This window comes from Chionomys nivalis, chromosome 8 (genome assembly GCF_950005125.1).
Source record: "Chionomys nivalis chromosome 8, mChiNiv1.1, whole genome shotgun sequence".
In the NCBI taxonomy this organism is placed as follows: Eukaryota; Metazoa; Chordata; class Mammalia; order Rodentia; family Cricetidae; genus Chionomys; species Chionomys nivalis.
This window is the reverse complement of record NC_080093.1, coordinates 78,530,646-78,557,439: the sequence shown is the minus strand read 5'-3', so window position 1 is coordinate 78,557,439 and position 26,794 is coordinate 78,530,646. Positions and strand designations below refer to the sequence as shown.

The 26,794-nt window shown below is 47.3% G+C and overlaps 1 protein-coding gene across 3 annotated transcripts in view; it reads right to left on the bottom strand.

The window, feature by feature from the left end:
• Syt17 (synaptotagmin 17) overlaps positions 1 to 26,794 on the bottom strand; it is a 66,617-nt gene that overhangs the window by 10,784 nt on the left and 29,039 nt on the right. For all 3 annotated transcript variants that reach the window (XM_057779880.1, XM_057779882.1, XM_057779881.1), the window contains 2 exons: positions 17,293 to 17,413; positions 15,225 to 15,380 (listed from right to left, as the gene is read on the bottom strand). In XM_057779880.1, the coding sequence (XP_057635863.1) occupies positions 15,225 to 15,380; positions 17,293 to 17,413 (277 nt within the window). The remainder of the gene's footprint in view (positions 1 to 15,224; positions 15,381 to 17,292; positions 17,414 to 26,794) is intronic.

Sequence of the window (26,794 nt, the reverse complement as noted above, 5' to 3'; positions counted from 1 at the left end):
GTCCGAGGGTGTTTCCAGAGATGATCATGACAGCTCTGACGTCATCAATAGATTAACATCTTGATGGAGTCTTAATATGGTGGCTTTATGGAGAGGTGGTAAAAGGAGTAAGGGCCTAGTTGGAGGAAGTAGGCTATTGCGGGGGCGGGGGATTGTCCTTGGAGTTACATCTCACCCTGACCTCTTCCTGAACTCCCTCATCACTCTGCTTCCTGTCTGCCAGGAAGAAGCTCCTCAGCCACAAAGCTGGGAATGGAACCCACGGACACCGTGAGCCCAAACCCCTTCCTCCCTGCAGCTGCTCTCTCAGGTCTCTTTAACACTACTCCCTCCCACAAGACAACCAGGAAAGTGTTCACAGAAATTTACCCTGTTCCCAATCAAGTAAGTCATTCCTCCCCTGGAGGAGTGAGCAGGTACCTGGAAGAATGTGGAGGTGTTATTTCAGGCCAGAGTGCACACACTGTTTCCATGAACAATCAGATTGTGAAGATTTTAGGCTTTGAGGGCCACCTAATGTCTCTTCTGAAACAACTCAACCATGTTGGTGAAGGAGAAAGAAGCCATAGACATGGCTAGGTTTCAATAAAACTTTATTTGTAAAGCAAGAAGTGGGCCACATTTATACTATGGGCTGTAGTTTGCTCTCAAAGTGTGGGCCCCAAACCACAGCATCTGAAAAATAGTCTTCAAAAGCTAAAAAGTTGGTTCCCTGAGGTGTTATTGGGAGGTGGTAGATTCTTCAAGAGGCAGGGCCTCACAGAAAGAAGTAGGTCATTGGGGTGTAACCTCTCTTTTAAGTGGGGGAATAAAAGATCTTGATACAGGAGCAGTTCTAGCTGGCCTTGAATACAAAATTCTCTTGCTGGAAGCATTGATATGCAGAAGGCAGGCAGGAGGACTGCACTGGAGAAGCCAGCAAGATGGCTCGGCTGGCAAAGTGCTTGCTGCTGCACCAGTCTGAGCACTTGGTAGATCCCTGAACCCACAGTAGAGGGAAAGGATTGTCTGCTATTGCTGTGAAGAGACACCACAACCACGGCAACTCTTACAAAGGAAAGCATTTATTTGGTGTGGTTTGGTTTTAGATGTTCAGTCCATTATCATCATGGCAGGGAGCATGCCAGCTGGGGAGAACGGAGGTGTGCAGGCACACATGGTGCTGGAGAATTCTTCATCTTGATCCAAAAGCAACAGGAAGTAAACTGACTCGCTGGGCACGGCTTGAGCATGGGGAACCACAAAGCCTACTTTCACAGTGACACACTTCCTCCAACAAGACCATACCCACTCCAACAAGGCCATACCTCCTAATAGTGCCATTCCCCTTGGGGGCCATTTTCCTTCTAACCAAACAGGACTGCCTCCCAGAGTTTGTCCTGGCACAGGTTTATTCATGTGTGTGTGCGCGTGTGTGTGTGCGCGCACGCACGCACATGTGCACACACACACACACAATCACCAGCCCTACCATCACCACCACTGCCATCATCACCACCGCCATTACCACCACCACCATCACCATCATCATATCATCACAATCATCATCATCAAAAGACTCTCTTGCCTCTCTTCTCCTTCTCCCTCCCCAACCTGGTTCAAATCCACTTGTCCTGCACAATGTGCTGCCTCACCACAGGCCTAAAAGCCACCAGGCCAACCGCCCACTGACTGACACCACTGAGGCTGTCAGCCCAATGCAAATCTTTTCTTCTTTAAAACACTCTACCATCTGTGCTAGGGATGGAATGTGATGAATCTCCAGTTATGGTGAGATCTTGTTTATGATCTAACAAATAAAGCTGGCCTGAAGATCGGAGTGTGGAGCTAGTCACACCAGTCAGCCATAGAGGCCAGGCACTGGTGTCGCAGGCCTTTAATCCCAGCACTCGGGAGAGAGCAACAGACGATCTCTGGGAGTTCCAGGCCACCCTGGGCAACAAGAGACAGCATCAGTCTAAAAGAGAAACAGAGCCAAGCAGTGGTGGCTCACGCCTCTAATCCCAGCAGTAGGGACGGGGAGATGGGAGGTGATACAGCTGGGCCGAGAGAGGAATATAAGGTGGGAGGAGACAGGAGCTCAGGATCTAGTCTGAGGCTTCACAGAGACGGCATTCAGTCTGGGACTTGTAGAGACAGGATACCATTCTGTTTGAGGATTTCATAGAAGTAAGAACTAGTGGCTGGTTGCTCTGCTCCTCTGATCTTTCAGCATTTACCCCATATCTGACTTGGAGATTTTATTATTAATACTAATTAGAATTCACACTCCATCTGGTAGTCCGTCCCAGGGATGTGACAAATACAGATTCCCAGCATTTGTATACTTTCTTGGGTTTTGAGATAGGGGTGTGTGTGTCTCAGTAGGTAGCTCAAGCTGTCCTGGAATCAGCCAGAGTCTTGCTTTCGCCTCTAAATGCTAGGATTACAGGTGTACCCAGCTGGGCACCTGCACGCTTAAACTCCTTTACAGGTGATTCGGGACAGCCAGGTTCCACAGACACTGCTGGCCTAAGAACCTTTGCACCAGTAAGTTGGGGATTAGAATCCCCATAAAAATACCCAAAGAAATCGGCTCCTTGTCTTTGGAGTGGCAACTCAGTCTTCCTAAGCTAGACCCACGCTGTTACAGGTCTCTCATTTCAAAGGATGGCAGTCTCTACCACGGTACTTTCCTTTTCATGTGGTAGAGACTCTGAGATGTGATTTTAAGATACAGTGAAGGTTGCACTCTGTTAAAATTCCTTTGAGGCCCAGGCTCAGCGGGTAAAGGCACTTGCCACTGAGCTGACAAACTGAGTTTGATCCTCAAGATTCATACTGTGGAAGGAGAGAACCAATTCCTGCAAGATGTTCTCTGATCTCTCCACATGGGCTATCAAACACACACACACACACACACACACACACACGAATGATGTACACATGTGCACACACAGAGTAAACAAATGTAAAAATTACTAGTACATATAACTAGTGTATTTATAGAATTCACATAAAGTTATAAATTACGTAAATAAGTATGTATATATGTGCTCATATATACATACATCTACAACGTATGTGTAACTTGTGTGTGTGTGTGCATGCATGTGGATGAGTGTGTGGGTGCAGGTGTGCATGTGCGTAAAGGCCAGAGGTCAACCTCCGGTGTTATACCTCAGTCACCTTTTATTTTGAGACACGGTCTCTCATTGGTCTCAGCTTGCCAAGTGAGCCCCAGAGATCCATCTGTCTTCACTTCACCTCCCCTGCGCCAGGGTTCCTGGGAGTTCAAATCAGCTCCTTGTATTTGCACAGCAAGCAGTCAGCACAGAAAGCACTCTGCTCACTGTCTATCTCTCCAGCCCTGGTGTCTCGGGTTGTTTCTTTATAGCAATGTGGCCCCTTTGGGTCTCCAAATGCAGGTGGTGTGTACCCATGAACCACAGGTGTTGAAGGACTAGAGAGCAGCCTGGTAAAAGCTCTGCTCATTCCCCCAGAGGTTTCCTGCCCTCCTCCTTTGCTGGGCCCTTTAGTCTACCCGCCTGGGCCACGGCAGCTGGGCTATAGCATTTGTTTGCAGAGGAAGACATTTCTGTTTGCACATATTTTTGTAGGTGGAGATGGGAAGGCTGGAAAAATGTGCTGAAATCCACAAAGAGGAGCAGGCAGCACGGCTCCTCTGCTTCCTTAAGAGTTCTCTGCACTTGACAGGTAAGAAGAAACTCCTCAGGGAGAGTAGCCAAGCCCCAGGCAGGGCAGGCAGAAGGCCTTGAGCTCTGCCCTCCCTCTGACAATTTACCTCCCTAGACTGTTGTCAGAGGCCACACTTCCGTTCTAGCTCAGAAGGTCCTGTCTTGGCAGTACTGACGCTGGTGCTGTAACCTTCCCTACCCACACTGCCCTACACCACTGGGTGCTTAGCAGCATCTCGGGCCTTTACTAGATGCCTGTAGCATCTCCTGGGCTGTGACAGCCAAGAATGGCCCCAGACATCGCAAGACATCTGCTGGAAGGTTAAGTCAAATCAGCTGTGAACTGTGCGTCTAACTGGACTGCTGCTCAGGGCATCCCTGGTTACTACTGGGCATTAAGTGATGGGTCCCCCAAAGTCGGATCTGGCCCTGAACTTGGATGGCCAGAGAGGAAACAGGACAAGCTATGCGAGGCACAGGATAGCTCTGCTATTTGCTGACTGCAGAGAAGGCTGATGGCCAATCTCCCTGGCCTGCACAGCTGGACTACATTTCCCAGCGCCCCTTGCAGTGATCTGCATTCCTTCCAGTCCTGGCATAAAATCTCCCCCATGTAATAATAATCAATGCCTGTGCCTCTTTGGCATTCTGTCCCTATCTCTTGTTGCTATTGCACCAAGGGGTTGGAAATGAAAGCCAGAAAAACTTGAGATGATGGCAGAACCTGGGAGGAGCCTGGGTCACACCTCAGCATGGAAGCCACTTGTAGAAAGAGCCTCAGGACCCATGCTGGAAAATAGCAAACTTCTGCTCTGCAAAGCACAGAGCCTCACCTGGAGGCTGACGTATTGCAGCAGCCCAGTTCCCCCCATAGCCATACACAACCTTGCCTTTCAGCAAGTCATCTGAACTTCCTGGATTCAGCCCTGCAAAATGGGGTGATAACAGCAGAGTGTGCACCCCTCATTTGAACATCCAGCAGTCTCTCACAATTCTTCAGTCCAGACATGATGCTACAAGTGGAGGATGTCACACCATGAAATCTTGGTTTGCAGATTCTCTTTAGATTATGTGCATAAGGTATAGATGAAAGATAAATGGACTTCACGTTTAGACTTGGGTCTCATCCCCGAAATAGCTCATTATGAATATGCAAACAATCAGAATTTTTTTTTTGAAATCTGTAACACTTTTGGTTCCACGCATTTTGCACAAGTGGCATGTACTTCATCTGGTCACCGTGAAGATCCCTGAGACAGTTCTACAGAGTGTCCGGGACAGTGCCAGGCAGACACTGAGCACTTTATAAAGGTTGGTTATTACTACTGTGGGACTGTCCAGTCTCTGCCCCTCTCAGTTAAGAGTTTCCTAACTTCTGTTTTACTTTCTTGTCCATCTAGAATTTCAAACCTGAGCCACTGTGTCGAGCTATGAATACCTCTTGTAACAAAGGACGGGGGTGCTCTCATTTGAGCCCCAGGTTGTCCAGGCACAAGATAGGTGTCCTGCCTCTCCTACTCAGAGGCCACCAAAAGGTCAAGAGGGGACTTAAACAGAGATGGAGGGGATTTCCCCCACGAGTCACCTACAGATTCCTGAAGCCTCCAATGCATTAAACAGGATGAGGAGCACCCCACGGCAGACACAAGATAGGCATTTTGGCTGCCAGCTCAGTGGACAAGGCACAAGCATGGGGGCCCACTAGGTACTCAGGATTCTAAAGGACATGCCACAAAGTCTCTGAGTCCCTCCTGTGGCCAGTGTGGGACGCCTGCTGATGAAGCTGGAAGGAAGGCCTGTTCCCGTGCTTCTTATTCATCTGTTTGTTGGTGTATGCACATGTGAGTGTGCACACACGCGGAAGTGAGCAGTTGATGTGAGGTGTCCTCCTCAGTACTCCGCACTTCACTTTTGAGGCAGGGTTATTCACTGAACCTGGAGCTCAATGACTGGCTGCCCTGGCTGTCCAGCAAGCCTCAGGGATCCTGTGTCCATCTGCCCGGTGTTGAGGTTACTGGTGTGTGCTGCTGTACCCCACTTTCTGTGTTTCTAAGGATCAGAACTCAGGTCCTCAGGTTACCCACTGAGCCATCTCCCCAGTCAGCCCTGCCTGCCCTTCGCTCCTGAGTGTGCTCCAGGTGAATGGCACCTTTACCTACGCCTCTCCAAGACTGACTCCCGCAGAAGCATCCATGCCTTCTCTGATGCTGGGGGCTGAGGAAGCAGAGACCCGGAGAAGAAGTTTTCATGTCGACTTACAAACTGGAAAAGTGAGAAAGTGACACCCACGGAGCATCTGCTCTGTGCAAAGTCCTTGCATGCACACTGTCTTACCCAGTGCGTCCAGAGCCACATCTGTTCCCAGGGCTTGCGGCCTTGGGTACACAGTAGGGGTTGGATAAATTGTCATATCTTCCCTCCTTATCATAGCCCCGACTTGTTACATAATCCACTCCCTTCATTAATTCTGATCTGGTACTCTAGCCCTTCTCCTTCTTTTAAAAACAAAACAAGCTCACTTTTGCCCCGCGGACTTTGTACTTAACCATTTTCTTCTCTATCGAGAATGTTCCTTTCTTGCCTTTTTTGCATGGATGTTCTTTCTCGGCATCGATTACTGAATGGTTTCCCTTGGGGCAGTGTCTATACAAGCCTCACTATTACTACGGTCGCTTATTTGTTCATTTGAGGGGAGGGGTATAGCAGTAGGAGAATGACTTTTGGGAGTTGACTCTTTTCTTTTCCCACATAGATCCTGAGAACCACCCTTGGGTCAACAGGTCAATAGGGAGAGCCTTTGCCCACTGAGCCATCTCACTCACTCTGGAGATGGACTTTACTTGTATCTTGATAGGTGAAAAATAGGAGCTGAAGAGACGAGAAGGTTTTGCTCTCAGTGGCACAGTGGCTAAGCTGTGGGGCTTGCGCTCCCTGGTTCCCAAAGCCTAGGGTTGTTTCATACAGCAAAAGGCTTCCTGGAAAAGCAAGACAGGGACACTGGCCTGTGCCCTGCATGTTGTGCCTTTCCTGCTCACAGAAGCTCTAGGTGGATGCAGGCACAGGGGGTGTGTGGAGGGATTTTTGTTGCTCCTTGATTTCTAGCACGGACCAATCCCAAGGATGGCCCTGGATGCTAAACTCAAGGTGGCTTTGTGTAGTGTTTCAGGCAGATTTGGGTAAAGACCTGGCCTCTGAGGGCCTTCCTGTCTCACAACAGGCTTGCTTGATGAACTACTCCGGGCTCCCCAGGGCTCACACCTCCCCCACAGGGCATTAGGTATTTTGCTCATTGCAGAGATGAATTTCCTGAAAGAAGCCACTTGAAGGAGGAAGGGTTTACTCTGGTTGTGGTTTGAAGGCTGTGGTTTACCATTGGTGGAGGGGGTGTGGCGGTTCTCAGACACATCTGGGTGGAACTTTCTCTTGACCTGCCTCCAGCTTGCTAACTTCCTGTCTGCCATGGGGGGTTCACAGGGTGAGCATCTTGTTTCAGTTCCTTTTCTTTGTTGGCGGCTAACATGTTCATTCTTATCTTCTCGAGAGGGTTCGCCCTTCCTTTTTAGGGCAGTGGTGCTCAACCTTCCTAATGCTGCGATCCTCCAATACAGTCTCTCATGCGGTGGTGATCCCAACCATAAAATCATTCTCATTGCTACTTCATTGCTGCAATTTTGCTACTGTTATGCATTACAATGTAAAGATCTGATATGTGACCCCAAAGGGGTCGTGACCCACAGGTTGAGAACCACTGTCTTGGCGCATGGCTGTCATAGCTGCTGTGAAGTCCTGGGGGGGGAATCTCAACATCTGGACAGTGTTACGGCTGCACCACCAATTGTGTTTCCCTAGGAATCTGTCAAGCTGTCTTGGTTCTTTATAAATGAAGCCATTTTGAATTGTTAAGACGTACATTTGAATACTACAAGACCGTGGGTCTTGTTTAATCCCTATTAATATGTTGGTGTTTAAACAACTAAACTAATTAGCTTCAGATCACAAGTTCCACCTGGCCTTTGGTGTGACATTATTCCAGCATCAGCTCAATTTTCAATGCCTGTGCTATGGTATTTAGTCTGCCCTGGGTATGTCCCCCAGGGATCAGTGAAGGAGCTGGGGACAATCCAGCCTGTGCAGCTCAGCTCTCAAAGCCTCGGCTATACCGTCTGAGGGTCATAGCCACTCCCACTGAGCTTGGGGTCCACACACAGGTTGATGGGGACCCTTATCCAGCTCTCCCCTTTGCGAGCTTCCCTGGTGTCTGGTTGCCAGGGCGACTTTCATGGTCCTCTGGCTGGACTGAGGGCATTAAGCTGTTCACTCAGCCGCTTGCTGCTCATGAGCAGATCTGGGACTGGAGCCTGGTGGAGATGCCAGCTCTGACCCGGCTCATACCCTGTGGGAGGCTGCACTGGGCTCGTTCTGCATCTGGTGGCGTAGGATATGTCCGTTTCTGGACATGATGCCAGCTGGTAACTTTGGGGTAATGGGGATTAGATGAGAAAGGGCCGAGCTGTGCACATCCAAAGAGCCAACACTCAGCCCCTCACACACTGAGATGATTACAGACAGGATTTCTCTATGTAGCCTTGGCTGTCCTGGAACTCTCTCTGTAGATCGGGCTGGCCTCGAACTCACAGAGATCCTCCAGAATTCTTGGATAACAGGTTATACCACCACTGACCTACACCTTTAATTCTATAGCAGGAATAATATGCTATGTTTCACATGTGAAGACGTTGGGCTCAGAGAGGTAGAATGACTTGCTTAAGGTCACAGCTGACTAATGATGGGGTCACATTCATCCCAAGTCTTTGTAGCTCCAAGGTCTGGTCCTTCTGTGATAGGACTGTCTCACATAAGCACCATCATCACTATCACAGCAACAGCAGCATCACTACAACATCAGCATCAACACCAGCAGCAGCAACAGCAACAACAGCATCAGGACCAGCACCATCATCACCGCCATGACTAGCAGAGTAGCATCAACATCACCACTAGCATCGGCATCACCAAAACTGTCACATCTGGTAAGTCTTAAGTATCAGCCATGCGTGAGGCATGCTCAAGGCTTATGCTATAAAGTGTTGAGTTAGAAACTCAGAGGAGAAACTGAGGTATGAAAGAGAATATCATTTGCTTGGTGTTACAAACTAGGTGGCAAAGGTGAAATTTGGATCAAATCCCGTCTCCTTCCACTTTATAGTCTGCATAGCCTGGAGTCCTCTTTCTATGGCTCGGCTGGGCTTTGTGCTCAGGAAACCCAGATGCATGAGGGGAGATAGGAGCTGAGGAGAAGCATGGCAGGCAGACTGGGATAGGGCCAGAACTGTGCCCCAGAATAAACTCATGATATCTCTCCATCTTAGAACAACCACGTTGCTCTCAGACTAGCTTCCTTCTCTCTCCTTCAATGGATGTGTTCAAATTTCCACAGGCTTGCTGCCTAAGCCTGGTGTGTGTGTGTGTGTGTGTGTGTGTGTGTGTGCATGTGTGTGTATGTGTGTGCATGCTTGTTGAATCGTGTGAGGAGGTTAGAGATCAATGTCAAGTGTTTTCTTCTATCATACTTCACTGTATTTATTTAGAGATAGGGTCTCACTTAATTGTCCTCACTGGCCTTGAATTCACAGAGATCTGCCTGCCTCTGTCTCCCCAGTGTTGGGACTAAAGGCTTGTGCCACCATCCTCCATCTGGTCATCTACTCTATATTTCGAGACAGCTTCTTTCACTGAACCTGGGGTTCAGTGACTGGCTAGACTTGCTGGTCATTGAGACCCATGTACCACCCTCCCCCCTTCCCCCCCGTCTCTACCTTCCAATGCTGGGATTATAGCCATGCAGCACCACACTTGGCTGTTCAAACTGAACACATTTTACGCATGCCATCTGGTGCCCATCAGAGCCCTAGGTTTTTCCAGGGTAGATGTTGGAAGCACCACCCTCCGTCCTTTGATCTGTACCCGTTGCCTCCCCACCCATCTCACTGCTGCAGCAGATTCAATTAACTAACCACTTCTGCACTCCAGCTGCAGAGAGACAGGCAATTAGGAAACATAGACCAGGTGCCTTGGAACTCGCTCTCAAGTGGGGCCTGGGAGACTTCCAAACAGACAGTGGGTAGGGAGGGATCACAATAGACTCTGGGCAAAGTCTCCTGACATAGTTTGTGCAAGAGAGCCACCTCAGAGCTCTGAGAGGCAGATGCCACGACAGGGTTGGTAATCGTGAGCTGAGCTCTGGACATCGGGTTTTTAAACAGTCCTTGTCAGGCTCACTGCTATGGCTCCTGCTTGTAACCGCAGCGCTCTGGAGGCAGGGTGAAGGGAGGCAGGAGGTGATTTGAAGCCAGCCTGGGCCAGAGAGAGTCTACACTTTAGTTTGCTTTCTGTCACTGGGGAATTTATTAAGAACAGAGATTTATTTGACTCACAAGTTTGGAGGCTAGAGACTATGTAGTTCCAGCTGGTTTTGAACCCACAATCTTCCTATTTCCATCTCCTATGCACCAGCATCACAGTCATTGCCAACACTCCTGGCTAGAACCTGCATTGTACCATGTGTGGGAAACTCAGGGTTGGCAGTAGAGGAGCGGGAGATCGGGGAAGGGAGGGAGGCAGAGGGGGGAGGGAGAGGAAGGGAGATACCAGACATTCCTTGGCTTTCTTCAGAGCTGTCCATCACAAGTTATTATCTTAATGGGATGCCTGGACGTCTGTGTCCTGGGCAGGTTTTGCAGCAGGTACTCTGAGAGCCAGAGCAGGGCTTCTATATGATGCCTTACAGGCGTGTGATACCTTGCCCAGACTATAGAATTATTATTAATTGTTTTTGTTGTTGTTGTCTTCCCAAAGTGAAATTCCCCACCTTTAAAAGCAGCTCCCTGTGTACCCTGCTAGCAAACCCAGAGACCTCGTTCTCACAGATTTTGACTGCTCCATTCTGCTTGCCCTTTTCTGACTGGCTCATTCTACAGCACACGATTTCATGTTGTAGACCGCATCTGATGAGTTTCCTTTTTAGGTCTACTGGACGACATTTCTTGGTCTGGATAGGCCAGATTCTCTTTACCCTCTGTCCATCACTGGACACCAGGTGGTTCCCCTTCTAGCTGTTTGCAGTGCTGGGAACACAGGGACACAGACATCCGGGCCTCTGCTTTCAGTTCCCGTAGATTCCCTACCCCTTTTCTACACAGAGATGTAGAATGGGTGGATGGCAATAGAGTTCTATTTCTAAGTTTGTGAATATTAAATTGAGTCCCTTCCTTTCTCCCTTCTCCTTCCTCCCTTTTCTTTCTGATTCTCTTCCTCTCTCCCCCGCCTCTCCTAATTTTTCCTTCTTCCCTTCTTCCATCAATTCCTTCCTCCTCTTCCTCCCTCCCAATCACTACTGCCAACTCACAGCCCCTCCTCCCGCAGGACCTTTGTGGATTTTCCAGAAAGGTCCTGAACCACGCATTTCGAGGTTGGGAAAGCGATCTTCCCTTTTCTTTTTTTCTTTTTAAACCTCAGCTGAAAAATAAAATCACCTGACTGCAGGGCAGACACATCCTCCTGCCTTGAAAAGAAACTGTTCAGAGCACCCAGCCCTGAGGCTAATAACAGGTTTCCCCCTGGGAGTATCAGCAAATGCTTAAATTGCAGATCAACCTGACTTCCCCTGAGAAGTGTCTGGAAACATGGGGCTGGGCTGGAATTCAGATCTTTGGCTTGGAGGCAAGAACACTCTTTCCAAGTCAGCAGAGAAAGCAAGTCAGGAACCTGAGGAGCTGCATGGGTAGGGGTTGGGTAGGGGGAGGAGCTGCATGGGTAGGGGTGTGGTAGGGGAAGAAGATGAGATGGGACCAGTTGTGGCTTTGCCTAGATCCAAATCCACTCATCTGCCTATCTTTCTGCTTGTAGTTCCTACTCTCAGCTGTGACTGCACCCTTGCCTAGCTTAGCATTAGAAATATCTGGGGTACTTTATAATATCTTTATATATATAGTAGACCCCTTCGTCAGTAGGGAGACAGGCTGAGAGGCCCAGTGGATGCCCCAAACAGCTCACAGTACCACCTCTGTATGTTCTTTCCTATTCATACCCGTGATAGAGTTTAACTTAGAAACACAGCAGCGTAAGAGGTGAACACCAGCCACTAATAAACTAGAATACTGACGTCTGTAGACTGCCCTCCAGGTCCTGTGGACATGGTCTGTGGGATTTTCCACTGAGTGTTTTTGCACGTCATTTGATGATGGCTGGCTGAAACCCTAGCAGCAAAACTGTGCTGAGGTGAGGACCCGTTGCTGATACCCAGCCCCAGCACTCTGCTCCAGTCTCTGGGGATGAGGCTTGGCCAACGGCTACATTCTCAAGCTCCCTGATGACGCTGTAAGTAGCCCTGACATCATGGTGGGGGAGCCGTGCTAACTTCTTCCAGAGTGAATATTTGCTGCGGCACTGGTCCTGAGGAGCACGAGCCTTGGCGCTTGTATGGTTAAGCATGTTTTCTTGTGTGTCAAGAGCACAGGTCCTGGACAGGCAAGAGAGCTCAGTGGGTCAAGTGCCAAGTCTGACTTCAGTTTGATCTCGGGACTTACATGTTGGAAGGAGAGAATGGATTCCATCAAGCTCCCCTTCACTGACACCATGATATACAAGTGTACACACACACACACACACACACACACGTGTGCATAAATAAATGCAATTGGGGGGGTGCTTTTCTGATGGAGCTGACAATGCTGCCCAATGAAAACGGTCATCTGAGAGGTGGGGCTGTGTGTGTGCACACACTTGCACAGTCATCTGAGAGGTGGGGCTGTGTGTGTGCACACACATGCACTTTGAAAACCTTTTACTCACAGACTGTGTGAGATTTCAGGGGGGTTGAAACCCTCTGCAAATAAGTGCAAGCTGCTTCACACTTGATTTGTTTCCTGAGGAACCCGATATCTTCACAGATAATTTCAGAACAGCAAGCAGTAGAGTGATGGCTATAAAGAGGCCCAAGTGACCCTGAGGACCCAGATGAGATCAACTGGGTTTCTGCTCTGTCCTTAACACTTGGAAACAGTGTCTGGGCAAGGAGAACATGTTTAATACATACTCATTGAATTCATGAATAACTTCAAAAATGTTCTTTTCCATTTATTCTTTGAAAATGTATTCAGTGTGTGTGTGTGTGTGTGTGTGTGGTATGTGCACACACGCATGTGTGTATTGGTCATGTGTATGTAAAACCCAGAGGAGGAGGTGAATGTCATTCACCTCCTTGAGAATCTGATGACCACTGCCAAGGAGCCCCCAGTACTGAGGTTACAGGCTCCTGCAGTCATGCGTGGTTTTGATACACTGAGCCATCTCTTCAGCCTGCTCAGCCCCCTTTCTTTTCTGTTTTTTAGTTTCAGGAGAGTTAGGGCTACACAAAGAGAAACTCTGTCTCAAAAAAATCAAATACATATATATATGAAATTTTGTGAGTGTGACTGTTTTGCTTGCGTGTGTGTGTGTGTATGTGTGTGGACTGTGGGTGCATGGAGATCTGAAGAGTGAAGACTCCCCTGGATCTGGAGATACAGATGGTTGTGGACTGGGTGCTAGAAACTGAACCCAGATCCTCTGCAAGAGTAACAAGTGCTTTTAACTGCTGAGCTATCTCTCCAGCCCCAAGTAGAACCCTGTGCTACTACAGAGAGGACTCTCATCCACTGAGCCATCTCCTCAGCATTTCGTACAGATTTTGGCCAGGGCAAGAGATAAGGACCTTAGACTGCATCTACACAGAGGAGTTTCCAGTTGCTCCAGAGCAGGACTCCTGGAGGGTAACGTCAGCCCAGCCAGAACCACAGAGCACATCAGAGCTCTGCCTGAGCTGGGTTTTTGTTTGTTTTGTTTTTAAGAAAAGGCCTCATGCCCGGCGGTGGTGGCGCACGCCTTTAATCCCAGCACTCGGGAGGCAGAGGCAGGCAGATCTCTGTGAGTTCGAGACCAGCCTTGTCTACAAGAGCTAGTTCCAGGACAGGCTCCAAAACCACAGAGAAACTCTGTCTTTTTTTTTGTTTGTTTTTTTGGTTTTTTTTTTGTTTTTCGAGACAGGGTTTCTCTGTGGTTTTGGAGCCTGTCCTGGAGCTAGCTCTTGTAAACCAGGCTGGCCTTGAACTCACAGAGATCTACCTGCCTCTGCCTCCCGAGTGCTGGGATTAAAGGCGTGCGCCACCACCGCCCGGCCGGAGAAACTCTGTCTTGAAAAACCAAAAAAAAAAAAAAAAAAAAAAGAAGAAGAAGAAAAAAAAAGGGCCTCATGTAGCCCAGGCTGTCTACAAGCTGGTCAAGTAGCTAAGGCTGACCTGTGTTGGGATTACAGGTGAGCAGCACCACACCTGCTCTGTATGGTACTGGGCATTGAACTTGAGCCTCAGGTATGCTAGGCAAGCACTCTAGCTTGAGCTCAACCCAGCTCCTTGCTCAGGCTCTCGAGTGACAAGAGCTATTACATAAGGGTTTATGATTTATTTATGCTACTAAAATTTAGGGTGGTTTGTTATGCAGTAACAGATAACTAATAGCCCCTAAAATTAAACACAATCATATCCCAGAAAAGCAAATTAAATTTTACTAGAGAGTAACACACGACACCTGCACTTAAATATTATATTCTCTATGACTTTCACACCTGTCCTTTTTGAGTTAGGTGACCTCGCTTTCTTCTACACACACACACACATACACACTTAACTCTTTTTTTTTTTTTTTTGAGAGCTGGATTAATGGCTCAGAAGTTAAGAGCACTGTTTGCTCTTCTAGAGGTCCCGAGTTCAATCCCCAGCAACCACATGGTGGCTCACAACTGTCTACAATGGGATCTGATGCCCTCTTCTGGTGTGTATATATACAATAAATGAAGATATCTTTAAAAAGACTTTTTTTTTTTTTGACACAGGGTTTCTCTGTGTAGCTCTGGATGTCCTGGAACTCCCTCTGTAGACTAGGCTGGTCTCGAACTCAGAGACCAACCTGTCTCTGCTTCCAGAGTGCTGGGATTAAGGTGTGAGCCAACACCTAACCTTCTCTATTTATATTAAACCCATCAACTTGAATCATCATCATGACCATCGTCCTCATCATCAGTACTACCACCATCATTATCATCATCCCCATCATCAGTACCAACACCATCATCAACAAATCTGACATAATATGTATCAGATATTATTCAAGGGTCATAAATCATTTACTCGACACAGTAAACCTATAACACAAGAGCTAATATTATTCATATTTTATAGATGAAGAAACTGAGGCCCCAGGGAGTTAAGTAAATTATATGGTAGTTTCAAGGAATCCAGCTTGAGTTAGATTCCTGACAATTACATAACAACTGTGTTTAGGCTCTATAGGTCTTGTACAAGTTTATGGACAGGGAGTGGGTTCAAATCTAGGTAGTTGAACAACCAGATACCATAGTCTTAGGCATAACTCTCTCTAGATGCCTTCAGTTTTTATGTAACAAGCTGAACATTCCTCACCAGGGCTTCATTGGGGTCTAGGATGTCACCTTACCTGTGAATACTAGGCTGGCATTTTCCAGTTCTTCCTGGGGAACTTTGAAGCTGAAGGATTCGTTGTAAAAAGGGTCAATTGTACCTCTTAAGAATGACGTCTTCTTGGTCTTCACAAGCTTGAGTCCATGTACCAGCTGGATTTTTACAAATGGGTCTGAGGATTGGATATAACATTATAGAACACTGGGGATGAGGAAACAGAATCAAGTCATCTCTCCTCTCTTCAACTTCCCAAACATCCTCTTGCTCTCCTATTTTCCTGTCCATCCATCCATCCGTCCGTCCATCCATCCACCTAATTTTTGCCTATCTCAACCAATTCATCCATCCATCTATAAAAGCACTCATCTACTCTTTTGCCCATCCATTTCCCATTTATCCATCAAGTAGTTAATACACTCCCCATTCACCATTCTTTTATCCATCCATCCATCCATCCATCCATCCATCCATCCATCCATCTGTCCATCCATCTCCATCAAAGTTATTATCTATGGAACAGAATAGCCACCCATCCCCTCCCCATCTCTATACAGTTGCAGTGCTGGGGAAAGAGCCCAGGGCTCCCTGCATACTAGGCAAGGGCTCTACTACTGACATCTTTTTATTTTTCTATCAGTCTACCCACTGGTTCATTCCTTCATCTAACCACTCATCCACCTATTAATCCAGGCATCAATGTACTCCTGCTTTCTCTTAACCATTATCCCATGTATCCGCCCATCGTTTCCACAGCTGTCTTCTTATCTGCTGATTTCTTTTCTTCTTCCCCCACACATCCAGCACTCACTGAACTCCTTCCCATGTTTTAGGCATTGTGTTCACTTCACAAATGGGTAAACTGTAGATTTAAAGACAAGGAATGATTTCCTCAAGATCTAGCTGGTGGAGGCAGAATTGGGTTGGAGGCCACCCAAAAGCAGAAAGCCATTCGCAGGGCGGTGGGCTCACAGCTTATACAAAGGAGAAGAACAAAGACAGAACTAGAATTGCCATGCTTTGGTCATTTTAGAGTTTAGAAAGGCATTTGCGCAGGTGACTGAAGTTAATGTTTATATAAGCAAGCCAGGGAGATAAACACTATCATTACACAGTTTTCTAGATGAAGAAGCTGGGATATACAAAGGTTAAGTAACTGCTCCACGCCAACTTTGCAAGCTGCACAAACACATTTTATGTCAGGCAGTTTGATTTCCTGCTGAAGAGCATCCTGCCTCTCCATTGTGGTGAGTTGGAATGCTCCCGCCATGGCAGTACTCCCCCAGCCACGGCAATGCTCCTCCAGCCACGGCGGTGCTCCTCCAGCCACGGCGGTGCTCCTCCAGCCACGGCGGTGCTCCTCCAGCCCTCTTTAAGCCTCTACTTTCTACTGTGGCTTTTGAGACTACAAGGTGCAGTCTAGATTCAGCTGTCATCTCATTGTAAACAACTTCCTTTGGCTATTGGATCTGAGCTGAAGCGAGGAAGCCCAGGATGGTTTCAGTTACAATAGCATCCTCGGCTGTCACGGGAGAAGATAGAATGGAATCTGGGCTTTTTGTTAAATGTGTTTGAACCAATTTTTGCTAGAAAGTAAATATCACAATAGCTCTTTCAGAGCTGGGATTTATAAAGAATTATGGTATGCAGGAAACGAACTGCACCCCCCCCCCCAGGCTGGGCCCACCTTCCTTGATCAGAGTGCCAAGCTGTGCACTTCCACAGCCTAGAGCACGGCATCTGAATTACAGGCATAGGACGTGGAAAAAGCACGTTGCTTCTCAGTGGCTCCCAAGTTCAAAGGAAAGATAGATTTCAGAAGTTATCATTATCCGTCACGTGTGTGATAGGACTCCCACAATGAACTGTTTCGTCCTAAGACATAGCTGATCACTTATTTTTTTTCTTTTTGAATGAGTATTCTAGTTCTAGATGCTGTCCGCCCTTATCTGGACACCCTTATGCTATGCACCATCGATAATGTCCAGGACACACACACACACACGTGCACACACACACATGAACTGGGTCCCTCAATAAACAGAGAACCACTTAGAGATGTGGAGGATGATGGGATTGTGACATACCTGAACCCTGGCTCACGTCAGTCTGCAGGAGCTGCTTGGCTCGAATGATGTCCACATTCAGTCTCCCGGCACTTGGTAGGTAGTTTAGAGACAGAAGCAGCTCCCCCAGCTCCACTTCGTTCTGCAGGAAAGAGAATCATCAGACGGTCGCTTTGTCAGTCTTCCTTCTTTGTGTCCCCTGTACGGTGGCTGCAGGTGGGTCAGTTGACAACGGGTGCTTCTTTCTTGGATTTTTTTCTTTTGCACGTGCGTATGCATGCATGCACACAGGGGGGCAACACCTTTATGTGCATGTGTGCGAGTTTGCATGGAAGCAAAAGGACAAACAAACATGGGTGTCATCCTTATGAAAGCATCCACCTCCTCTGAGACAGGATCTTATCTGTCTGGAGCTCGTCAATTAGACTAAACTGGCTGGCCAGTGAGCCCGAGGATCCTCCTGTCTTTGCCTCCCCAATGTTGAGATTACAGGCACATGCTACCATGCCCAGAATTTTTATGGGGGTTGAACTCGGATCGTCAGGAATACAAGCGCTTCATCGACTAAGCCATGTTTCGATTTCTTTTAGTTTCTGCATCCAATTATTTTCTTGTCTATTTCAAAATTGTTGCCTGCTCTTAGGACATTTAACAGCAACAACAACAACCACTGTCACAACAACAGAAGTGACGGCCAAGGATGGTGCTAAGTGCTTTAGGTGGAACAGCCAGTTTAGTCTTCATGGCGAGTCCCAGAGGCAACAGCATTTACTTCGCTTAGTAGGTGGTGAAAATGAGACTCAGCCCAAAGTCACACGGCTGGGAAGATGTAGTTTAGACAAGACAAATTATGGAAGACTCTTTACATAGCAGAGAGCTACCTGAGAAAGATACCATTCTTAACCTGTAGCTAACAACAGAGCCCACCCCTTACCACAACCATGCTCAGCACATTGCTTCTCCTACCAAAGAACACAGGGCTATCTCTATGTCAGGGCTATCTCAGGGCTATGAAAAGTCTACGCAAGTACCTAGGATGGATGGCTCCATGCTGCCTAGAAAATAGGAGCCCTTATTTTCATGCCTCTATTTGAAAAAATTGTAAAAAAACTCAGAGTAGCGAGTCATTCCCCATGTACCCACTGCCCACCTTCAGTAATTAGAAACTTTTACCAAATGCTGCTTTATCTATACTTACCTCTATTCACAAAAAATTAGCTAAATGTTTTAAATTAAATCCCAAGTAGGATATAATTTTTCCTGTTTAATCCCCAAAAGCATCACTAGGTGATCACGGCACTAAAATATACTGTCAGCTTCCAGGCATATTAGCAGTCAAAAACGTCCAAGGAATCTCAATCTATACCATATCTCAGATTCAGGGATTACCTTGTAATCAATCTAGATTTCTACATCTGCATTCGACTCCATATGTGATTCTGGAGTAACTCCTAGACATACACCTTTTTATTAATAATATTTCAGGATGGGTCTCTAAAGATGTCTCATCCATCCCCCTGACCATCCAGCTACCTACTTGATGTGGGAGTGTCATATGTCAATCTGTTGATTTCATTGGTTAATTAATAAAGAAACTGCTTGGCCTCATAGGTTAGAACATAGGTGGGTGGAGTAAACAGAACAGAATGCTGGGAGGAAGAGGAAGTGAGCTCAGACGCCACGCCTCCCCTCTCCACGGCAGACGCGATGAAGCAAGCCGCCAGGTCAGACATGCTGAATCTTTCCCGGTAAGACTGGTGCTACACAGATTACTAAACATGGGTTAGGCAAGATAAGTCACCACCTTGTGGTGCTACACACATTAATAGAAATGGGCCAAGCAGTGTTTATATGATGGCAAGTGGCAATTCTTTTTTTTTATTTTTTGAGACAGGGTTTCTCCGTAGCTCTTTTGGTTCCTGTCCTGGAACTAGCTCTTCTAGACTAGGCTGGCCTCAAACTCACAGAGATCTGCCTGCCTCTGCCTCCCGAGTGCTGGGATTAAAGGCGTGCGCCACCGCCGCCCAGCGGCAAGTGGCAATTCTAACACAATGTTCATCACAAAATATTTCTCTATGGCCTGGACATGGTGGTCTGTGCCTTTAATCGCAGCATGTGAGAAGCAGAGGCAGGCAGATCTCGATGAGTTTGAGGCCAAGTTGGTCTACATAGGAAATTCCAGGCCAGCCAGGGCTACACACTGAAACCCTGTCTCAAACACAAAACAACAAAACTGGATTCCTAGCTGGATCAAGTTAACCTATAAACAAGAAACTACCTCACACTTAACTACAGATTTCAAATTTATAGTCCATGGGTGTATTTTGTTTGGCTCATATCATATTCAAACAGATAGTTACTAATCATTATGTACTTTTAAAGAGAAAACTAGTTCACATTTAAAAAAATAGGATTTCTTGCTTTGCTTGAAAAACAGGAAGGTCTGCTGGTGCTGGGCCCAAGTGCCCACTTGGCAATTGATGAAGGTTCTTTGATTGGACAGACTTTATCCTGGGCCCATCTGGGCACTTACTGTGGGAAGCCAGTTTTTACCCAAAGGCCTGCTCACTTCATTTACCAAGAGCCCCTCCCTTACTTTTTCATTATATTGTATTTTATTTATGTAGTAGTTTGTGGGGGTACCCTTACCCACTGAGCACTCTTGCTGGCCCTAAACCTTTGCTGTCAATATCTGAGTTCTCACTGTCTCAGGTTCCTCCTCTCCCACCATCCCAGTCGCCTGGTCCGTCTTCAGCAAGGCTGATTTAAACAGAGCCCCTCTTCCCTCAGAGGCACCCCCAGTAATTCCAGCTAAGGACTGAGCCCAAGCTCTGCCCCTCTACAAAATCTCATTGCTGTGCTCCTGATGCCGTCACGATGATCCTGAGTAAGCCTGATTGAGTGGTTTTTTTTTTCCTTTTGGTTTTTCGAGACAGGGTTTTTCTGTAGTTTTGTTTGGAGCCTGTCCTGGAACTCGCTCTTGTAGACCAGGCTGGCCTTGAACTCACAGAGATCTGCCTGCCTCTGCTTCCCAAGTGCTGGGATTAAGAGCGTGCGCCACCACCGCCCAGCCTGACTGAGTGCTTTAAAGTGCTGGAAAGACAGTTCTGCTGGTAAAGCATCTCTGCACCAGCCTGTGGATATGTGCTTAGATGCCCAGCACCCACATGAAGTCTGGGTGTGGTGGCACACAGCCACTCCAGTGCTAGGGGCTGGGAGAGCACAGAGACAGGAGGCTCCCTAGAGCTCCCTGGCAGACAGGTCACCCTAGCCGAACTCATAAGTTCTAGGTTCAGAGAGAGGTCCTGTCTAAAAAATAAGGTAGAGAGTGAATGGAAAAAATATTTAATATATACCCATACAAACATGTACATCTTCACAGAAACACATACATGTACATAAAACATGTACACACACATCTACACAAATATGTACACATACAAACATGTATATCCACAATCATATACATACTCGTCACACATGTACACATCCACACCAACATGTACACACCCACAAATATATACACACAAACATGTACACACCCATGCATACACAAATATGTACATATACAAACATGCATACCTACAAACATGTACACATCTACACATCTACACAAATGTATACACCCACAAACATGCAAACTACATATACATACATGTGTAACCATCAACATGTACACACATATATACACACTTACAAAAACATGTACACAATGCACACACACAAATATATGTAGACACATGCATACAACATAAACATGCATACACCCATATACACACAGATATGTACACACATAAACATGCAGACCCACAATCATGTGTATACCTACACAAGTATGTAAATACACACGAACACACAAATATATACACATATAAACATTCACACCACACACACCAAATATATATATATACACACATGCTTTCCCATAAACATACACACAAGCATGTACACATATACATACACACAAGCATATACACACCTACAAACAAGCGCATACCCATACAAACATGTACACCCACAAATGTGTACACCCACTTGTATGTGTGTGTGCATGCACACACACACACACAGTCTCTGATGGAACTGGAGATGTAGTTTAGTGATAGAGCATTTACCTAGCAAATATAAGGGTTTGACCTCAGGACTGGGGGAAAAAACTGTCATTGAGTATCTTTTCTTAACACCCCCCACTAACAGTTTGGTGAACTCTGCCCTTGTCAGGTTGTGTCCCCCGGTTACCTTTGCCCTTCCAGGTTTCTCTTACCCTGGCCTGGTTGGTCAGATTATCAAGACAGGAAATCTGAACTGGGTACCCTGGGTCATAAGAAAATCCCAGGGCCCTTGACATAGTTGCTGGTGGCCTCCTGCTGGTCCTTAGGGGCCTGGAGGGTGCAGCATCCTTAGCATCTGACCCCACAGGTGCATCTGTCTTCCTGTCAGTAAGGCTGAGGTTCCACAGGAGCCAGGCGAGGGGAAGCCATCTAGGTCCTCATGAATTTTCCTCTTCCCAGGTTTAAACCCCAAGCAACACCTCCCTCATTCCTTCTAAAACCTGCAAGTTCTCAGCTCGCAATGCCTTCTATGTGGACCGGGGGTGGTGCTGGGAGGGATTAGTAGCTCAGTCAGTCAAGCTGCCTAAACATGAAAGAATATGCTTGGTGTGTTTAAAGAACAAAATGAAGGCTGGGGTGTGGCATGGCCGGATTCTAGAGACGTCCATGTGAGCCATGACAAGCTGCTTGGTGGCTGTCCCCATGGGAGCCTGCTCAGCCTTGGCCATTCTTATAGGAAGTGGGAAGGGCTAGGAGGCCACTGCCTGAATCCTCAGTACCCAGGAACCTCTTGAGACCTTCCTACCACCTTCAAGAAGCCTTCAGGAGACCACCTTCAAGAGGCTTGCTGATTCCCTCTTCCGGGCCACCAACTGGCAGCTTCCTGGACTCATCCATCCCTTTCTGGTTGTTTCTTGTCTTAGACAAAGCAAAGCTCTTTTATCCTCTTGCTTGTGTAGGCTTTAAGCTTACTGTCCCCTCTTCTTCCCAGGCTCACCCCCACACCAATACCACAGCATCCACTCCTATCCTCCGAGGAAGTATGCGCATCGATCCAGCTGCTCTGCTGCTTGCTCATCACAGGAGTGATCAGTGTGCCGCCTGGGGGGCAGTTAGCAAGAACTAAAGAGCAGGCCAACTGAACAGCAGGCTTGATGATTCATTTAACAAGCTTCATTCAATAGTTCCTGGATCCTCCGCCCAGGGGGTGTCATGGTCGTGACCACCACAGCAAACTGTCAGTAAGACAGCGGCACAGGCCAGGCCCTGTCCCACGTGTGGCTGTTATTCTGTCCTTCCAGCAACTCCAGAGGCCCCCGCGTTTTAAATGAAAGAATCCATTCAAACCATGCAGTTCAGGTTAGGGATGACAGGCAGGGTGCAAGCTCAGCTCCTCGCTTTAATCTCGCATGATCTTCTTGACAGTTAAGGGGCAATAAGAGACATTCATCAAACCAAACATAGTCTACTGGGGGATAATAGGTGAAAAACATGTCACAGCCCCAGGGAACGCATGTCTACCTACATGCCTATCGTCAAGATGAAGAAATGGATCTACAGAGCAGAAAACACGACTGGTGAGATGGCACAGAAGCCACAAGGCAGAAGGACAAAACTAACTTTTACAAGTTGTCTGCTACACAGATGAACCTGGAAAACATGCTTGACACAAAAGATCATGTGCTTTATGATCCCGTGAACATACAGAACATCCAAACTGTGGTGTTAACTTTGACGGTCCACTTGAGGGAGTTGTAAGTCACCTATGAGATATAGTCCTGGGTGTATCTGTGGGGATGTCTACCTGAGTAGGGAAGACCCACCCTGAATATGGGGTGCACCATTCCATAGGCTGGGGTCCCAGACTGAATAAGCAGAAAAAGGATGCAGCAAGCTGAGGACCAAAATTCATTGTGTTCCTCCCTGAATACAGATGCAACGTGACCAGTTGCCTCTCTCCCCCGCCATCACGCCTGTCCTCCATAACTAACTGAGAGTCAAGTGATGACCCTAACAACCCTTCCTTCCTTAAGCAGCTCTTTGCAGGCATCTGGGCACAGAGAGTACAGGGATACTTTCCAGGCTCTGAAAGAGCGGGAATGCAGGGCAACCTCGTCAGGGATTCAAAGCCTTGTCTGAGTGACGGAATGTTCTGGAATTAGGTAGAAATTATGGTTGTACTCCACTGAGGGTACCAATGCCAGTAACTGTAGACTTTACGATGGCCACATTTATATGATGTGATCTTAACCTCCATTTAAACAGGCATCACAAGGCCTGTGGCAAACTAGAGAGCCTGAAGTTTGATCCACACTCACTCAGCAGGATGTGGCCACCAAAGCATCCTGGAGAAGGATGAACTGGGGACAGGTCTTAAAATGGAGGTAGGATTTTGTTTAGCTTATCCTGTTGTAGAAAAACATTTCAGGGAATTTGCTTCCCAAATACAGATAGAATAGAACCCGGGAGTCCTTCGCTTGAGTTCCGTTGCCCTTTCATGCTCAGGTCTTGAATTCTTGAGATTCATAACACAAGTTCCAAGTAACTTGTTACTAATAATAAAGCAGGAGAGACAGTCAGTAGCTTAGATTTTAAAAAAGAAATTAAGACCTTCCTATATAAATAACCTCACCCCAGGCGATTTCAAGTTGTTATTGTTGAGTTGGTCAGCGGGAAAGATAAGGATGTCTTCCCACGCAGGCAGAACAGGTGTGTGCTGTGGACCCCTGCAGAAGCAGGTAGGACCCATCTCTATTTCAAACAAGAAAGATGTATATCTTAGGGGCAAGAGTATGATACTTCACAAATAACTCTAAAGGAAGTGTTGAGACATTAGAAAGTTGGGGCCTGGGGGAGATGGGTAGATGGTTTGCTGCCCAGGCATAAGGACTTGAGTTCAAATCCCCAGCATTCATGTAATAAAAAGATAGACATGGCCACATACCTGCCTGTAACTCCAGTGCTGTGTGGGGGGTTAATGGGGAGAGAAAGGAGGGCTGGGACTTGGTGGCCACCAGCCTAGCTCCAGGTTCGGTGAGAGACCCTGTCTCAAGGGAACGAGGCCAAGAGCGATGAAGCAGGACACCGGATGCCTTGCTCCATGTGCATATGTCCACACAGACATGGGCATACACATACTCCATACACGCTCATACATGCAGAGAGAAAGACACAGGCAGACACAGACACACATGCACGCACACACACAATGAACAAAGGAAAACTTAAGGCCATGGCTGGTGCAGGGGTCCTGCAGTTTCCAGGGAATCTCAAATGTCACCTTCTCATCTAAGCTTTCCCATCGAATTAAAGTCAGCCTGGTCTCTCTATCGCACAGCCTTGTTTTATAGCCTGTGTGACACGCTGTCCTTACCAGATGTCTTCGTGTTCCCCATAAAGGCCAGCACAACGCCACCTGTTCACTCCTGTATAGAACAGAAGTGTCCAATCTTTTGAAACGATGTCATTTCCAAATGAGTCAGGCCACATTCATAGCTACCCTGGGACACACATGGCACGCTGACAGGGGTAGTCTCTAACTTATAATGATTCAACTTGGAAATTCTTTCTTCCACGTCTTCTTTGAATTGAGAATTTTGATCATCGCCTGAGCTGGGGGTATGTGAGCTTTCTCTCTTGCCATGTTGTGTGAGCAGTGAGTACAGCTTCCACCAGCCACAAAGGGACACTGGTGTGCTGTGCTACTAAACTGTGGCGTTTGGAAGGTTAGGTGGCATTTCTGTCATTCTAACTAAATGCCTGAGACAATCAACTTACGAAGAGAAAAGGTTTATGGGGGTTTCAACCCATCATAGGCTGACCCTTTGCTCCGGGCCTGTGGTGAGGCAGCTATCAGAGTGGCAGCTCATAGTGGAACAAAACCACTTACATCGCGGCTGCTGGAACAGAGATGTATTGGGGAATTGCCGTGTGTTGTTCAGACTCACTGAGAAGCTTGCTCTGGAAGCTGGCACCTTCTTCCCTCTGTTTCAGACCAAACCATGTTGGTCTCAAGTGTCCTCCAAAGATCCCCGTCTTGGAACACCTTGCCCCCTAAATCTTTAAGATGGAGGAAAGAGAACAGCAACCACTGTGCCTTTGAGAGCAGTGAAATACAAACCATCCCCAACAGAGGTCACTATGCATCCCAGAGCACAAAAATGTCTGCAGTGGGAATGGGAGCCAGAAGCAGGACCAGAGAGGGGCTGTGTTGGGAGCTTGTGAGCCCTGATGGTGTGTCCCTGTTTGTTCTCTCAGACCTCCGTCAGATGGCGTAAGCACCCGACTAGATGGCTTGCTATTGACCTAGAGCCTCTGTTTACCTGCTACTTGCTGCTTTTACGCTTTCGACGTGCTTAATAAACACACTCATTTGAAACCCCAAGCACAGCTACCATAGATCTGCCATAGGCCCTTCTCTGGGCCACACAGAACAGCTGGAATGCAAAAGAGAGGAGGAGAAAAGGTCCAGGGTCTCTTCAATGGCAGATCTCCACTAGCCTAAAAACATCCCACTATGTCCCATCTTAAAGGCCCAAACACCTCCCAATAGCACCCCACTGAGGATCACACCTTCGTCACAGCTGGAGTCAATGACCATGCAGGCTGCAGCAGGCAGGTGAAATAGGTTTTCAGCTCCCGATATTTCTAATTCCCGATGGATCTGTGGGAATGTGACTGCACTGTAAGCTAAGCAATACTCATGGCACCAGACACCACTCCAGTCTGGGGGATCCTGAGAACAAGCTACGCAGGCCCCCCAGATGGAGGTGGGACCACTGTCACATCTCAGTCCCAGAGAGGGCACGACACTGTTGCCACCTGTTCTTCCTAGCCTTAGGAGCTGGAAGCTGAGACGGAGGAGGGACTGAGTGAGGGAATCATTTCTCTCTTTTCCCTTTTAGGGGAGATGTCACAAATAAACAAGCCTCATTTCCTTTTTTATAAAAGGCCGATGAGCTTAATTGAGGAGTGCCACGTGGGGTGGGCTAGGGAGACCCAAAATAGACCGTCTGTAAATTACTCAAGCAAATCCAGAGCCCCCTCTGCCAGCTTCCTGGCAGCCCTGCAAACGCTGTGGCTCTCCACCCAGGCCGAAAGGAAAAAAAAAGAAAAAAGAAAACGCAAATCCTCTCCTGCAGCCTTTGAATACAGTCAAGCTCTAATCAATAAAAAGAAAATCATGGAAAAAGCATCTGGGACAAAGGACATTTTCCGGGGAAACAAGAGGCGGGCTCTCTCCTCACAGGCTGTCTTTGAAGTGCTTCTAAATGCTCCTGCTCACACTCACCTCGCTAGGGCTTCACAAGTGTGCATACACTTTTAATGGGGCACGAACACAGCTGCTCTGCAGGCCCCCTCGGCTTTTATTCTGACCATCCCGGAGAAATCTTTGTTTCCTAATTTACTGTAAAAAGCAACCTTTCTAAAGAAAATGATTTCTAAAAAAGCAAAATCCATTTTACATAAAA